The 18,130-nt window shown below is 36.2% G+C and overlaps 2 protein-coding genes across 2 annotated transcripts; one reads left to right on the top strand and one right to left on the bottom strand.

The window, feature by feature from the left end:
* The first annotated feature begins 4,454 nt into the window (after window positions 1-4,454).
* Window positions 4,455-7,916, top strand: LOC126585890 (auxin-induced protein AUX28-like). The gene is made up of 5 exons (XM_050250468.1): window positions 4,455-4,912; window positions 6,096-6,337; window positions 6,560-6,695; window positions 7,298-7,359; window positions 7,469-7,916. The coding sequence occupies exons 1-5, from the start codon at window positions 4,617-4,619 to the stop codon at window positions 7,504-7,506; spliced, it is 774 nt and encodes a 257-aa protein (XP_050106425.1). The 5' UTR covers window positions 4,455-4,616; the 3' UTR covers window positions 7,507-7,916.
* Window positions 7,917-11,704: 3,788 nt separating this feature from the next.
* Window positions 11,705-15,680, bottom strand: LOC126585878 (F-box/LRR-repeat protein 17-like). Its single transcript, XM_050250453.1, has 11 exons — window positions 14,909-15,680; window positions 14,460-14,561; window positions 14,097-14,241; window positions 13,796-13,980; window positions 13,561-13,665; window positions 12,992-13,089; window positions 12,694-12,905; window positions 12,550-12,616; window positions 12,348-12,433; window positions 12,132-12,230; window positions 11,705-12,022 (listed from the first exon to the last, which is right to left on the bottom strand). The coding sequence occupies exons 1-11, from the start codon at window positions 15,544-15,546 to the stop codon at window positions 11,957-11,959; spliced, it is 1,803 nt and encodes a 600-aa protein (XP_050106410.1). The 5' UTR covers window positions 15,547-15,680; the 3' UTR covers window positions 11,705-11,956.
* Window positions 15,681-18,130: the final 2,450 nt, after the last annotated feature.

Below are 18,130 nucleotides of genomic sequence, written 5' to 3'. Positions count from 1 at the left end.
AGTCTCGAAATTTTTATACAAGAAAGATATATCTCATGAATTATATTATATATGACTTTATTATTATTTACATATGATGAGTCGTTTCTCTTTTATTATAAATTACAGTTTGATACGTATGCAGAATTAATTTATTAAAATAACTAAAAAGAAAAATCACGAATGTATGTGAGGGTTCGACAAGTTCGTTAGTGAACGATAGTGCGCCAACCCGCTCCATTACACTCGAATATAAATCTTTCTCCCCTTATATACGATAAAGTAACTTAAAGTATTGCTTTGTAGAGAATATACAAATGATATTGATACGTATGTGTCAAACTATAATTTGTCTTAACAAAAAAAATTATTCATTAAATGTAAAGGGTGGAATATTTTTTTTGTTGTATGATATCGTATATGTAACACTATCTTGACTGGATATCAGAAGATCTATCTGACCTCTAAGCATCTTGCTTGATGAGTCTGTGAGCAAGAGTTGAAAATTATGAAGGTTCTTCTCTTCGACTTTTTTGGTACATCGAGTCCATTGGTCAACGGGTCAATTTTGGTCATGACATTATAATTTATAGAGTTAAATTAAATATAATAAAAAAATCAAAAATTAAAAAAAAAAAGGAAGAATAAGAAGAATAATTAAATGAAGAAGGAAATGTGAAGGTCAGGGCTGGTTTGGTATTACTGTGCTTTGAAACAAAAAACTGCTTCTGTTGTGCTATGAGAATAAGCAGTTGTGAAATAAAGCAGCAGAATGTTTGATAAATTTTTTTGTAAAAGTGATTTTGGAAAAAAAAAACAGTATTATAGTATTTGGTAAATTTTTATGTAAAACAGCTGTGACTGTATGAAATGACCAAAAATGGTTTGGTCTTATTTAGTCTGCCTTAAGGGGCCCACTCCTTTTATTTGGTCTCCATCTTCTTCTCTCGTTTTTCCCTTTTTCTCGTGAGACTCTCCTTTCTCTCTAACTCTTTCTCTAACTATGATACTCTCACTCTCTCTAATTACCGAGAGAATCACCCACATCACCGCCAATTTTCAAGTGAAATCCATACCAATATTCCCTGTTTTATGTGTAGTTTGACCTATGGATTCGAATGGTGGTGTTGCATGTGAAGATCAAGTACTCAAAAATGAAGAATGCCAACCCTTCCCTCTTGGTGAAAAACTCTTTGACGAGTTGACCTGAGGCTTAACAAAATCGGGTGCTTCAAACTCAATTCAACCTTCATTTAATCTCAGGTACAACTTCTGTATCCTGCATATCAAATTTTAGCATGAAATTCTTGGGATTTAACCCCAAATGCCCTCTCTGTGTTCATGCCCAGAAATCTGGTGACCTTCTTGGTTATTTGTCCGGCGAACTCGAGACTGAATCTACACCAATTGCCAAATCTCAACTCTGGGTAACTCTCTTGACTTTATCTGTGAAGTTTGAGGTTAAATTCGAAGGACTAGAGCTAATGCATGTTCTGTATTTTATGCCCAGAAACCAACGAAGCATCATTGGTGCCATTACAACTAAGCAAAGACCAATTCATTCCTAATCGACGACTGGGTAAATCTCTGAACCTCTGTGTGAAGTTTTAATTGCTTAAGGTTATTTTGGGTATTTGAAAGTTTCATTAAAGCGCTCAGCGCCTCTTAAAAAAAGAGGTTTGCGTAGAAGTTGAAAATCCAATTTTTCAAAGCTGCCTTTTGCTGCTTTTGTTTTTTGGCTTTTTTTCACCTAAAACTGTAACAAAAAGTTGAAGTTGGAAGTTTACCCAAATACAAAAATGCTCCCAACTTTTTTTTATACCTATTTTTTTTTAAATCATCTCAATACCAAATCATAACTTGGTGGGATGCCCTGCAGCGCCGCACATGGGATCGGGTTTGACGCTTAGGGTGACAGACCCAACAACTTCACATGCTCCCCTCCGTGGGCCCAAATCCAAAATCAATTGTACGACCCACACAATGGCAATGAATATCACTCGCTGCATGCCTAATGGGTCCCACTCCTTTCTCAACTCAACCAACCACCCAACTAAAAACAAGAGTTTTTAAATGTTTTAGTCAAGTTGGCTAATGCAATTGATTCATCTTTTGTATCTAAAATTGAATCAATCTTTTTGTAGTTTAGATTCATTTAATGTAATTATCTTATCGTTTGTCAAAAACTATTTATATATTTTGTACAAACAAATTTCACTCTCGTATAACCCTAGAGTAGGAACGCAACTTATATGGAATCAGTGTTCCATCACATGTGGAGTGGAACTTACACTAAGTGTTGTATGCTTGGACAAAGATGTCATGTTGGCAGTGAACATATCTCATGTAAGTCATTATTCTCTAGAAAATTTAGCTCGAACAATATGCAGTTATAAAGTTTGTCAATTTTGTGTAGCTCTGTTTATTTTTTTCTTTAAAAGGGGATCAGCAGGTGACTTCGTCATGACAATCCACCATTCCGGAAGCCAAGAAGATAGCTCTTTTTATCTATTAGTGTCTCTACAAAACATTGGTTAATTACTAGCTACAAATCATTTAGAAGACCAAACGATTACCAACTCCCCATATTAGTGGGGTTAGCCTATATATGGTGTCCCGGTTGTGATGTCCGTGCAGCTAAGTTGGTATGGAAGTATTGCATCTATGCGAGAAATGGTTCTAAATTTATTTGTGCACTTGCAGGGGTCGCTCATCACACACTTTTTACAAACAGATTAGGAGAATGCTAACATCAGTTACAATACACGCGTGATTGATTCGTGATTATTGATGTTCGATTATTTGTGCGTATGTAAACGACTCACTGTAACAAGCTTGTAGAGGAATTATGATTTGACAAGCCATTTGTGCAACAAAAGTAAAATTTAATTCGTGGCCACCAAAGGGTACAGACATATAGCATCAGACAGATGATGAACACCACACGTACTGTGAGCATGCCCTAACAACGACGAACAGTTGAGAGTGCCTGTCATATTATTGCACCACTTTCTGCTTTTTTCTTCCAACAATTTATTTTGGTGAAGCGATAAAAGGGTACAACGCAACATTTACTTTTTGCATGTTTCACTAACATTGTATGGTGGACGTATATAAAATACCAAAGCATGGTGGTACATATATACACATTATGGCGAAGTGACGTTTTCACACTCTTTTTTCTTTGTACATAATGACCGTAAAATTGCATAAATCAAAATATAATCAACATACAAACGTAAACAACGTCGGAAATCATTTCCATTTGAAGTTTTTTAACCGCTTCACCAATAGTATTTTTGAATATTCTTAAGACGCACATATTGATTGTCAACTTTAAGGGTTTTGAGGAATAAATTAAGCATGAATGAGTGAGATGTCTACTTCTAAATAATTCTTCATATTAAGTTTGATAAGTCCTTCTAGCCAGAATTTTAGAATAATTTCATTGATTGATTGTTCCAATAAGGGACCGCGAAAGAAGGATATTAATTAATTTTATCAAGTTGTCACTTATCAATTCTTATGAATTTGGTGATGTTTAAACGATTGCCAGCCATATGTATGTAACGAGTCTAATAACACAAAAAGAAATTAAAACCAACCGACCGCATAGCTAAGATATATGCATAAAGAATAATTGTGAGACGATCTATAAATTAAAGCGTACTAATTAAGTCGAACTTTGACAGACAAAAGTGTAAGATTTACTTGACCAAAACATGCATGTGTCGAATCTATTAAGAGAACAAGCGGTGAATTTTCTTTACTTAAAAACTTATAAAGAGAGTATAATTTTCTCGAACAAAAATTGTTAAAATGGAATTGAAAAGGGATAAAGCGAGTCCTCAAATTTTGGCTAGAGGGGCGTTCGGGATTAGAGAATTTGTTGTCTGTGTACTTTCTTCCCCAGAGTTGGCCCTAAAAAGTGGGAATAAAGAAGTTAGTAATACACATAGCTAGCTGGCTGGCTCTCCCCCCCTTCCCAACAAAGTGGAAAAGACGATCAATTGGTAAGTGGGTTAATTTTTTGAGCTCTGAAACTTATTGATCCAATGCTTGCACTTGCAGTGGTCCTGTATATCTAAATAATTTATAACCAAAATCTTGACTTATATGCCCCTTTTACGTAGCTCATTGCTCATGCCTCATATTATCATCAGCTTTCCCTTAGCAAGTTAGGAATTTATGTCGCGTTGAACTGAAACACAATCACGTTGTATAATTAGTCTATTACGTGAATATTGAATAACTAGTAATATAGTAATAAGGTATATATCGCTGTCCACAGTGGAGATTCCACGATCCACACCATCCACCCACACAACAATTGTAGGATAGATAACATCAACAGTGGTGTCGTCACGTAGCCCAGCAGGGTTGTAAAAGCCAGCTCATGCAGTATGCCACGTGTCAAGAACCATTTCCGGGTATACAGTGCACCCATTCGCATATTAATACCGACGCCAGCCCAAGCAGTCCCCTCCTTCCTAATCCTTCCCCACACTATTATTTTTTCCAAAAAGATCAAATATCAAACATCAACGCAAAGAAACACCAAAAGCCAAGCTAGCTAGCAATATTACAGAAAGAAAGAGTTTAGAGAGTGAGAGAGTGAGAGAGAAGTTAATCATCAGATGGGGTTCGAAGAGACAGAGCTGAGGCTAGGGTTGCCGGGTGGTGGTGGCGGCGGCGTCCGTGATGGAGATCAGGTGATCGTGATGAGGAAGAGAGGGTTTTCTGAAACTGAGAGTGATATTAGTACTGATGCTAGTACTTGTGTGGATTTGAAGCTTAATCTTTCTAATAATTCTAAGGAGACAAATAGTACTGGTGGGAAAGATGGCAGTGCTGAAAAGTCCAAGACCAACAAGGAGAAGAACAACAACCTTGATTTTCCGGCTTCCGATCCAGCAAAGCCTCCTGCCGCCAAGTAAGTTGATGATGATATAATCACGATATGATAATTATTGATAATTATGAACATGTGTGTGCTTCATGTTTTTGCCATTCAATAATTGATATGATGGCCCTAATTAATAATATATAATTGATGCCATATAATGTATGTTGGCATGTTCCTGAGTCCTGACTCATGACTTTTTCAGCTAGCCATGTATCTCTAGTCAATTTAATTAGTTACAAGAACTAATCCAATTAATTTTTGCTCCATGCATCTCATAGATTTCTACTTTTGAAAAATTAAGATTTTCTTCTCTGAAAGTTCTTCTAGTTTTGGATACATGCATGGTTGTTTCCTTTCCCCCGGGACATTTTTTCATCATAAAATGAAAGAAAGAATGAATAAAAACTGAGATTGATCAAATTTGATTACTTAATTCATATGTATTGTGTGTAAACAAATTACTTAATAACTGGACTTAAATTGTTGACTGTATTGGATGACTTGGCTTCCGGATCTTCCTATTTTAAGGAGAAAATATAATTTGAAATGAAATTAAGAAATTATATATTGCAAAAATTAGTTGTTATATAACTTATAGCTAGTTAATTAGTAGCACTAAATTCTGAATATATTTTTTTTTCTTTGAGTCAACCGATGCCGGAGAGAAGAGAATTGAACTTAAATAGAATTTTATAAAATTTATTACGTACTCTTAATAACTTGAGCTTACAAATAATCATGTTAAATATAATCGGTTTAACGAAAATAGAAAAGTAATTAGCTATAAACTTGCTGATTGATGGTTTCATTCTCGGATAGGTAGTTTTCCATTTTGTGTTGTTTTGTCCTGCTTAGTGGGCTGTGTTTTATCACTTTAGCGAGTTGTTTGTGGGCTCATCCTTGTGATGGCTTTTTTGGTCTCGTTCTTGTGATGACTTTTGTGGTTCCGGTGCAAGGTCTGTTACATTTACCGTCTTTATGGCAGATCTTTACCCGTGGCTAATGGTTCTTGTTGTTGTGTTGTGGCTGCCTTGTATGCCAATTTGTGAGGATTTATCTCCAGATCAAGATGTTTGATCAATGGAGAAATGTACCCATCTAGCAACTCGTTGTAATGCTTGGTTGTATGTGTTTGTTCTAATCAATGAAATTCTCTATCATTTCTGTCCAGAGAAAAAAAAAACAAACTAATGTCACTATTAATTAATAGGGCACAAGTTGTGGGTTGGCCACCGGTGCGATCTTTTCGAAAGAACATGTTCACGGCGGTGCAAAAGAGCACGAATGATGGAGAAAGTGAGCAGATGAACAAGGGCAGCAATAATAATGCAGTTTTGGTGAAGGTTAGCATGGATGGTGCACCATACCTTCGCAAGGTCGACTTGAAGATGTACAAGAGTTACCCTGAGCTCTCTGATGCCCTAGCCAAAATGTTCAGCTCCTTCACCATTGGTAACTACTTTTATTTATATTTTCAAAAAATGATTTATGCACAATTTTGTTAATTTTTATCTCTCTAACTGCTAAAAATAAATAAGAGTACGTAAGGAGAAAAAAGGGTGTGCGGAGTGACCTCTCTTATATTTTTGGAACAAGTTAATGCATTATTTGTCTGTTAAATTTTCAATTATTATGATACTTGGAGTAATGGTATAAAATTTTCAATCATTGAAGGAAATTGTGGATCCCAAGGAATGAAGGACTTCATGAATGAGAGAAAGCTGATGGATGTTCTCAACGGTTCTGATTACATTCCAACATACGAAGACAAGGATGGTGATTGGATGCTGGTTGGCGATGTGCCATGGGAGTAAGAGCATCTCTAATCATACTTTTTATTTTTTCGGTTAATTTTTTACTAAAAAGACTAAAAAGTTATTTAGCTCTCTGACAAAAATAAATTATTTCAATCTTACTCTCTAATTCATGGAGTGATAATGACTGTAGACCAATAGGAATAAAGTTTTATTTAAAATATTAGTAACTACGGTTAGGATCTTCTTTCTCACTCTCTAAATTTAAGAGATTCTACGAGAATTCTTATCGTAGGAGGTGGATAGAAAGTGTGTTTGGAGCTCATTAATTCCAACCCTAGCTAAGATAGTTCAAGAAGTCTTTTGATAAGTATTTTAGTTTTAGTTACAATTTAAATACGTGAAAAGTTATTTAGTAATTGTTATCATTTTATTTTCTTGAAAACTGAAAAATCAGAAAAATATTTTTATAAGTTTTTGAAATTTGGCTCCATTTTAAAATCAGTTGTCATTCTTCCGAAAATTGTAATTGGTTATCAAACAAGTTTTTAGCTTTCTAAAAATTAAAAATTAGAAACAAAATGTTTATCAAGAACCCCCTAAACATTCAACTTCAAGTTTATTTATTTTAGTTAAACATGTTCTCTTGTGCAAGCAGGATGTTTGTTGAATCATGCAAGAGATTGCGCATAATGAAGAGCAAGGAGGCTGTTGGACTAGGTTAGTATCTATCTTCAATCATTAATCAACCACCATTCATCACGATTATCCTTTAAACTTTCTTTAATCAACTAGCTTACTAAAACATGTTGAAATATGAATATTTCAGCACCAAGGGCCATGGAGAAATGCAAGAACAGGAGCTGAAGTACTAGTAACGAATGATCATCACAGCCTGCTCCTTTGATCTCGTCGCGGTCACGGCAAATCAAATCGAAAACCACCGGAAACGCGCAGATGGATTGAGCAGGTTGTTCGACTGATTGGATACGTTTGTTTGTAATATTAATGTTATGGTTTGATCATTATATGTGTAATTATATAAAGTGAGATACTTAAAATTTGAGTTTTTATCATGGACAGAACCATTTAAACTCGATCGAACGATCTGTCTTAAGTACGCTCAAGGACGGCTTGGTGTTTGCTTGTTTAGTATTAATAATTGGCTTGCTTAAGCATAATAATGTAATGCACCAGTTAATTATGTGGTTAATTTGTTGTATTTAATTATTTGTGTGGTTCTATTTTAATCCAATATACTTTCTATTTTTGGTAAATATTCTTCTTAATGTACGTTAGTTAAGTTGGTTAGAACATCGAGTCCTTGAATTTTATGGTTTTTTTTTTCAGTGTGCATAAAAAAGTGGTAGTGAAGAAGATATTAATTGGGAATGCTTCGAGGACGTAGTTGATGGAGGGAACAGGAGCATGTGCATGTTAATTATGGAGGCATTAATATATGCATGACCATTCTTTTTTTCTTTTCTATATTTATTGCCTTAGACCTACTCCAATCTTTTGGAGTAAAACTCAAATTTTAGGTTCTAAACTTATTCTAATTGCTCCAACCTTTGAATTCATTGACTCCAATAACTAAGATCTAATATGATCAAATCCAACAGTAAAAAAAAACTCTAACGGCCCAAATTTAAATCCAAAAGCTAAAAAAATATTTTATGTGTTTCATATTATTTTAGTGTTCCACGAGTTTCACAATGTCGCTTTAGTAATTTTTCAATATTTATCAGAATCTAAATATTTTTAGGTTAAAATGTTCATAAAAAAATAAATTAGGATAGTCTACATAATATTTTTCTTTTAAAGTTACTTTAAGAAAAAAATTATCCTAAATTCATTCTTTAATAATCTCGGGCTAAAAATTTAACCCATAAGGGTTGGAGGAGAAAAACTGTTTATGAGTTAAAACCTAAATTTTCTGGGTTAAAAATTTTAGGTTTTAACCGAAGGGTTGGAGATGGTCTTAGACTTTGGAAATGAATTGTTATTTCTAATCTCATTTAATGTTTGCTATACTTTCTCATGTTATAGCAAAATAAAGTTAAATGAAACTAAACAACACAATGTGTGGCGGCCACTTAGGTGCAGTTTGGGATTGAGGTGCTTAATAAAAAAGCTTGGATGAAAAAAAGCTGTGAGAATTTTTGTTGTTTGGTAAACTTTGAAAAACAGCTTTATTTCAAAGTTAGGGGTGAAAAAAAGCCCAAAATGTGAAGAAGTCCTGAAGCTGCAAATAGCAGCTTCCAAAAACAGCTTATTTTGAAAACACGGATGAACAGTGTTACGTTTAATGAAACTTTCAATAACCCACAATTACCCTCCGCTCTCGCCTTCCTCTCGCCTTCAGAGCTCTCGCGTACCCTTCCAAACTGCACCGTAAACCATTCTCTCGTCCTCTCGTTCCAAAAACTAGCGATCTCTCTCCTTCTCTCGTTCTCCAGGTTTCTCCAGGTTCCTTTGGTAAGCTTCTCTTGTAAAAATTTGTTATTAATTTGTTTGGATTTTTCAATTTGGGGATGGGAGATTGACGGGAAAGAGGGGTGGGAAGAGCAAAGGGATGAGGGTATGGGTGTCGGGAAAAACAATGAGGGTATGGTTTCTCCAGGTTTCACCCCAAACGTTCCTATGAGAATTTCTCAAATACCCAGATCAATTTTACCGCCCAATCGACCTAACCATTCACTTTTACTGAACTCAAAGCATAAATTGCAATATGGGTTTCAAAGATTTGGACTATCAGTTGACAAACCGACGAGAAGTCTCTGCACCAAGGCTGTGCTGTCTGAAATTCTGAACCAGGAGCTGTATGGGAAAGTTAGGGCCAATTCAACTGGACCAATTCCAATTGAGAAGGCTGCCAAGACTGGCGCTGAGGTTTTCTCTTTAGCACTTTGCTTTTGTGATTCTTTGAATGTGCCGGCATTTCGTAAATTCTGTAATTTGAAGAAGAACCCAGATGGAATTTGCATTTGTTTCTTCTCGGGAATGCTTGAATTTTATTGTTTCAGCCTTCATAATTCTTGCTTCAATACTTTTGACCATTACTTTTTCCATAACTAATGTTAGCTGTAAACCTTATGTTTATATAGATAGCCGAAGTTCATATGAGTGAAGGTGTAGAGTTGGACTTTCTAATGGCTGAAATAAAATTGGAAAGAGATTTTTAGAGTATTATACCCTTTTTGGTCATTTCACAGAGTCACAGCTGTTTTACATAAAAGTTTACCAAACACTATCATACAACTTTTTATTCTAAAAGCACTTTTACAAAAAAGTTTACCAAACACTTTGCTGCTTTATTTCACAGCCACTTATTCTCACAGCAGCTTTTTTTTAAAGCACAGCAATACCAAACCAGCCCTTAGTATTGTGGTATAGTGATATTAATATTCACTTGTAAGTAAATTTGATTCTTGCCAAAGACAAATTTGAACCGAATTATTCTAGCTACCCTGTTGTGAGGCTTAATCCACTATGTCATCCCTTAGTGTAAATTTATCATAAATCTTGTATCCATGCAAAGTGCAAACTCATTGGGGGAATCCAAATCAGAAGGAGGAAATAGGAGGTGTTTTAACAGCCTTGAATGATTAATCCTAATGTTTCTAGTGGGATATGTTCTTTGCATTCCAAAAGTAAACTTCTTACCCTCATGAGTGAATATGGAGTGTGAAAGCAAATTTTAGAGTGCATAAATTACTTCCCAGTTCATATCTTCCAAGGAAAATGAAGATAGGCCTTGAGTTTGCATGCATGTGATGATGCAATACTGATGGAAAGAAAGCGTCTGTTTACACAAAATAATATATTATTGGGCCTTGGTTTGGCCTAGTATGATAATTTTAAGGAAATAGAACTTATGGAGTTATGCCTTTAATTTATTCTAAATAAACAGTGCATGCCTACGATTATTTTTGACTTGTCAAAGATACCAAAATCTCGGTCTTTCATCTTGATTGCAAACAGCACTAAATGCAAAGCACTTTAGTGTTTTGGAGGGAAGGTGATCATGGATTTAGGTAAAATCACCGTCTTAGTTATCCTAATTTACATTTATCATCCATATATTTTGGATTACTTTTTTATTGGTGCATTACTTTCTGGAAAGTAATACTAAGTCTGTCTTCAAATGGAAACATAGGAAGCAAATGAAGGAAGAAGTGAAAGGTCTATAAATACAAGCGAATGACTCAGAGTATAGAACACTTAGATCATTCAACAAAATAGATTACAAGCTTTCAAACCAAAAGCTTCCTGCCTTTTACTCATTTCCTTCATTTTGCCTTATCAAAAGACTACTTGAAGCCAAGACCTTAGAACTTTAGAAAACCTTCCTTTCGACTCTAAAACCAATTAGAATTTGCTCAACTACCATCTCTTTTGCGTGGTATCGATTTACCAACCTTAAGACAATTAATCTCTTTGGTTGTAAGTTGTAACCTTTACAAGGAAGCATCTTTAACCCAATCTGATGGTCTCACATCCAATCCGATGAGAGCTTTATTGATCGTTCTCAGTTCATATATATATATATATATATATATATATATATATATATATATATATATATATATATATATGTTTTGTGATATTCAACAATATTAATATCAATTTTAGTTACATACTATTTTTATCACTTCTTGTATTTACTTTATATTGTGAATGACTAAAGTGGTACGTTAGAATATAATCAATTTATATTTAACCACATCTCAGTAATTTCTAGTCCAACATAAAAAAAACAATTAAAATCCCTAACAAACAAGGGATTAAAAAGAATCAAACTGGAGCAAAAAATTGGCACAATCCCTTATAAAAGAAATTTAGTTACTTGTGGTGCAAGTATTCAATATACATACAATCTATTCTAAACAAGGTTCTAAAAAGCTAAAATCGAAAATACATGCTTATTGTTAGAAAAGTAACCCTCCATAACATATTGTTTTTGCTATAGAAATAATGCTGGTCCATCTAACAAACAACATCAAAACATGTTTATTGTTAGAAAAGTAGAATTAAGATACAACCTAAAAATAAAACATAAATGTAATAAAACAACCCCTTATTTAATTGAGGTTTATGAAATCCAATGTCTCCAATTTGGAAATGGACTAATTAGTTCTGAAGCTAAAAGCTAAAAACAACATTTAGTTTTCTTGAAAGAAAAGGCAAATAATAATTCTACAAGGCAACAGCCCCCAACCCTACCCTATTGTGATTAAGGATAATAAAACATAATGTTGACAGGGTAATAGTACAGAGAGCCTTGTGAAACCAACATGGCATCCAACGAGGTTGCTCACAACACAAGCACATTGCACTTCCGCCTCTCGATCTTTCTTCGCTTCTTATGATCCTCAGATGGCTGCACCGAAAACAAACAAAAAAAATATATATATATATATATTTACAGAAACGTATAGGCATGATTCTGAACTATCATAGAATGAGAAACTGGAGAGTTTAGGCATTACCTGTTCAGCACTGAGAAAATGAGGCACCCCAACCCTCTTCGAGCCATCAGCTAGGCGCTTACATGGTAATAGGTTATCCGCGGCAGAATTGTTATCAACCTACAATCCAACACATCAAAATGCTAGATCAGATCGCTTTCTTTACGCGGGATTCATTTGATATTAGAAAAACCAATCAAAGGGTGTATGCCAAATAGAGAGGGTACTTATGATTACCTGGCTCTGAATGGCCCCAATCAACAATTCTTGACAACCTGATGCATGCACATTTTCTAAATTGGGGCACTGAAGCACCAATCTCTCTGCATAAATACAAACAACAATCACTAAACTATACGAATAAATTCACCAAAATTTTCACCATATAAAGAATTGATAGAAACCTTAGCTAAAGTGAGGAGGAGAGCAAATGGGATACCTGGGTACAAATTTTTGCAATAATTCAAGTTCAGATCATTGAGTTCTCGGCAGTTTAAATACAGAGCCTGCATTAGATTGAAAATTAAGAACCAGAAAAGAAACTATACGAGAACAAAATTAAGTATTCGGTTCAGGAACTCACATCTAAGCCAGAACAACCCCACAAGCTCAGTTTTTTCAACCGGGCATGTTTGATAATCAGCTTCTGGTAACTGTTGTGTACTTTGTCATTGGATGCTTGAGGGAGTTCACGGACATTGGTTTCATCAGAGGGAGAATTAGGATCGCATATGGTCATGCCACAGTCCAGGAGTTCAAGCAGGGGCAGTTGCGCGGTAGCAAATTGAATGAAACCTGAATAGTACATGCAATAGTTTGTCAACTAAAGTTTATGTGTAACTAATCAATTACTAGTTTTAGTCCATGGTCTAGGTGATTACTTGAACTGATGTTGGGGCAAAGAGCAACAAGTAGTCTCGATAGAGTATCAGGGAACACATTGCAAATAATTCCAATGCCACTATCACTGATGCTAGATCTGTAATCAAAATGGAGAGCCAAACGTTACATCTCAAAGAATGAATGGATAGAGAAGCAAACATTTTCAACTATTCGTGAAACAAATTTGTTTTCTGCTTTCATTAGAAAGCCTGCAGTTGAAAGTTTAGAGTCAGCAAAAATGTTTATTCAAGGAAAAAAATTTAGGCAACAATAAAAGTCATTGCATCTCATGGTTCATTGTAACAATTTGAAAGATCATTGCAACTCATCTGACTACTAATCTGTTAACAGTTCTGGTGGAAAGGTTTAAAACATGAGTCATTCCATAAAGGGATGGAATTCCCATTTATTCTAAACAGAATCGCAACCTTCCTGGACCTAGGATGATAAATTTCGAGGATCTGTTTTGCAAAGCAATAAATCACTAGAATCAAACATTGAAAATATCAGACAATCAAAGGTTAACTACAAAGACTATTGCAATTGAACCATATGACTGAAAACATACCCGCTCAGATCAAGTAATTCTAAGTTCTGGTAACTCGAAGCAATGGCAGCAACAGATGCATCAGTGATTTCAGACCCAAGGACAAGAGAAAGCATTCTCAACCCCCTGGATGACATGGTCAAACAATCTTCATGAGACTAATTGGCATTGATCGAAGAGAGTTCTTTCACTAAACATCATTGCAGCAGCCTATTCATATGATAAGATTAGCCTCAAAACAGATTTAGAGGCAAACCTTAGCTTTGCCGCTGTAAGGGCAAGCACAACAGCGTTGGAAAGCCGGATTGATGCAATGTGTATGTTTTGTAACCTTGGGCAATTCCTTCCCAGCACATCAGCCATGGTAACAAGATCAGTATTATCATTTTCTTCGTGAGAAAAGTCTACGGATATCTCTTTTAGATTGGGACAATTGAAAACCTGTGAAAAAGGGAATGTGAATGAGTAAAAGAGAAGTCTTTTAACAATAAATCCAAAACGAAAAACGGAAATCGGCAACTACACGAGAGACAAAGAGGAAAGAGAAAAATAATCACCATCTTAGAGAGGGAGTAAAGACCCGAAAGCCAAATTGTAGAAAGACTTGATGAACAGAGAGAAAATCCACCTAAGTTAGAACAACCTTCCATCTTAAGGCTCTTCAGGAATCGTCTATCAACAACGAAGCGACCCAGTTCATCCCTGTAGTTTTAAAAATCATGGAAGGGGTTGAATTAATCAGCCAACACAAGCACTGTTTTATCAAATGCACACCACACAACAAAGAGTAGCGAACAGAAAATAGCCAACAATATCAATCTAAATGCCCAATGAAACAGCAGCTCAATTTAAGACAACAGATAAACGATTAAACCTGCGAATAACGGAACATAGAAGCTAAAAAAGAAGAGGAAGCATACCCCGTGATCCTATTGATAGCGCTTCCGGCGGTATTTATCTCCAAGAACTCAAGATTTGGGCATGAAAATGTAATCCACGCCAGCAATGTTGCATCCACATCACTGCAACAGAAAATTTATCAAATTAATTACCAAAACGCGATGCATTATTTAGAATACAAGAATTTACAATGTAGCTCTCTGATTTCGAAAACAACGCTGCATCAGATCAAATCCTTATAGATCAAATCAATTCAGTATAATTCTACCAATTGCATTCCATCAAAACCCCATTTCGTTTTAGCCTTTAATTGTTTTCTTTTATTTCAGTTTTAGTCCATATCGAGTTCATTTTTTTTCCGTTTAGATTGCTTTATCTTCAAAGCTCATCTTGCTTTATCTTCAAAGCTCATCGCTGTAAGCAGATCTGTTAGGATAAACCATAGATCTGAAACATAGAGCACTAATACCTTTCCATTCTAAGAGATAGGTTCACGAGGCCCGGGCATTTCTGCAATACCGATCCAACAAAACCGACCTGAGCCCTCGTCGGAACCCTAATCCTAAGCATCTCCGCCGCCTTCCACAATCTCCTTGTCGTCTCCCTCCACCCCTTGCACACCATCGCCGCCGACAACAGCCCCGGCGGCGGCAACCTCTTCAAAATCTCCCAAAGACAGCTCGCCGGCAGACCGCCCAAACCCGTAGCCAAATCTATATCGTCCCCGGAGTCTCCGAACTCTTCAAGGTCCGGAGAGTCAAAACCGCCGCCTCCAGAACTATCCACATCGTCATCGAACGATAGCGCTCGGCGGAGGTTGGAGTAGGGCGGCTGACGTGGCGACGGAGGGGGGCGGATGTCTGAGAGAGAAGGGGAGGGCGCCTCATCGACGAACGCGTCATCGGCGGTGGAGTTGGCAGGGAGGTGGCACTTGTGGCCCCTCTTCGGCTGGCCGCATCGGCCGCAGGTGTAACTGCCGCGCCTCTTTCCGCGCTTGGACTCGGATCCGGCGGAGGGGACGATGACATGGGACCCGAACGGAGTGGCGGGACCCGAGGCGGCGGAGAAATGGGGTTGGTTTGAGTAATGATGGTGGCGCTGCTGCATGGTTTTGGATTTTGGAGATTTGAGATGTGTAGAGAGAGAGAGAGAGGAGGTTGAGAGAGAGAGTGAGGTGAGAAATATAGAGAGAGGGAGAAGGCGCGTGGGGGGTCGGAAAGGCGCGGGAGATAAAAGCGGGATTTCGCGCGCCGGTTTTGAAACATTAAAATAATGCAAAGGAGAGAGCCTGTCTTCGCCTGACGTAAAGGTTTCAAATGGCGAAAATGGCGCTGACGGTGGGTGGAAAATGCGGCTATTGCTGGAAAAGATTTCTGCATGTTTTTTTTATGGTAAATTATATTTTACCACCGACAAATGTTACATATATTATATATTTATATTATTTTTTCAAAGTGATTCTCATTATTATTAAAGAGATAATACAAATAGATAATAAAAATAATATTTAATATACAACCTCAATTTTCAACCGCATAATAATTTCAAACCTCGTCTTTTAAACAAGTGTGGTAAAATATAATTTATGTTTTTTAAATTGGAAATAATGTTATTCATAAGTTAACAAATACAAAATCCAAACATGATACCTGAAAACAATATAAAAAACGAGGCATAAAAGAAAAATGAAATACACTGTTATCTTTAATCTTATAACTAGAACACAAATCCCTCCAAAATATTGATGCTTAATTAATGGCGATTCAAGAATCAGATTTTCCAGCATTTAATTTTGGGAATTATTTTTCTTTTTATTGTAAGCATGATTTTGGACAACCGTATTTTTATACGACTAAAATGCTAATAATACGTGTCACATATATACTTATTTGGAAGTTTGTAGCAAATGAATAAGAAATCAGATATCAATAATGATTTTGACGAATTGTTAGGATTTCACCTTTGCTCACCCCTACAAAGTGAGGGTGATTCATGTCATATCCCGGCCCAGGCCCCCATCACATCTTGGGCTTAACTCCACCTTAGCACGATATTGTTCGTTTTGAGCCCCGACCAGGGCCGGCCCTGAGAATTTGGGGGCCCTAGGCGAGCCTTCGAAATGGGGCCCTAAAATTCTCTGATCTCCGGTTCTTTGTATATTGATTTGTATAAAAAAAAAATTCGCTAAGTACATAAAAAGTTATATTTTCACATCAAATATCATTAAAAATAAATATCAAAAGAAGATAAATATACAAACATTATTTAAACATTACACAATTCACGTTTTTAGACACAAATGTACTAAATGTTTACAGTCAAGTGTCTAAGATTGAAAGTGAAGAACAATAAAACTTGATGATCAAGAGAGTAATGACCAATAAAACTTGATTAATGAGTATAATAAATTCAACGCCAATTGTTTCTCTTATGTTTTTTTTCTTTCTAAAATCAACATCACACTAACAAATTGAATATTAAAATAATCCATTGAATAAAAAGTTATTGAAAAGAAAAATATAAATTCAAAGTTTTGATTACCTTAAAGTACAATCTTTAAGACCATATGATAGTTGGTTTAAATATTCAATAGAAATGGAAAGAATGAGAAGTTGGTTTAAACATTCGATAGGAATGGAGAGAATGAGAAGTTGAAAGAAAAAGATTGCAAAGAGACTTGAGTTTTATAACTTTATATGAATTTGGATAGATGGATTGTGAGTTAGACAGATGGATTGGCAATAAATTTGAAAAACAAGAAAAATAAAAAAAATATAGTGACTAAAAGGCAGCTTCGTGTTTCCAACTCAACACCCCAAATAAAAAAAAGCCAACATTTTCATTGCACTAACAAATGAATTATGATATATTTTACTTTTGTTTTGTATTTATATGTTAATTACAGGATATAAAAAAATGTTGGGGGCCCTAGGCGGGCGCCTACTTGGGCTACCCTCAGGGTCGGCCTTGGCCCCGACCATGCCATCACGGTTTTGTTTATGGGAACTCACACGAGAACTTCCCAGTGAGTCACCCATCCTGAGAATGCTCTCGCTCGAACTCACTTAACTTCGGAGTTCCGATGGAACCCAAAGCCAATGAGTCCCCAAAAGACCTTGTGTTAGGTAAAGATGGAAATATACATATAAGGCTTTCATTATCCACTCCCCTGAGCGATGTGGGATGTTACAATCCGCCCCCCTTAGGGGCCCAACGTCCTCGTCGGCACACTTCCGGCTAGGGATTGGCTCTGATACCAAATTGTCACATCCTAGCCCGGGTCCCCCACCACATCCCTAGCTCGACTCCACCTTAGCACAATACTGTTCACTTTGAGCCCCGACCACGCCCTCACGATTTTGTTTATGGGAACTCACACGAGAACTTATCAGTGAGTCACCCATCCTAGGAATGCTCTCGCCTAAACTCGCTTAACTTTGGAGTTCCAATGGAACCCGAAGCCAACGAGTTCCCAAAAGGCCTCGTGCTAGGTAAATATGGGAATATACATATAAGGCTTCCAGAGCGATGTGGGATGTTAACCCGAAATTAAGCGAGTTCCCAAAATGCCTCGTGCTAGGTAAAGATTGGAATATACATATAAGGCTTCCAGGATACACTTCCCTGGACGATGTGGGATGTTACATTCATCTCCTTAGTTACCGTTAAAGTAGTTTGGTTTATTTGATCC

The sequence above is a fragment of the Malus sylvestris genome, chromosome 10 (genome assembly GCF_916048215.2).
Source record: "Malus sylvestris chromosome 10, drMalSylv7.2, whole genome shotgun sequence".
NCBI classification, from domain to species: Eukaryota; Viridiplantae; Streptophyta; class Magnoliopsida; order Rosales; family Rosaceae; genus Malus; species Malus sylvestris.
Note: the sequence above shows the minus strand (reverse complement) of the source record. Positions and strands in the feature narration are given on the sequence as shown.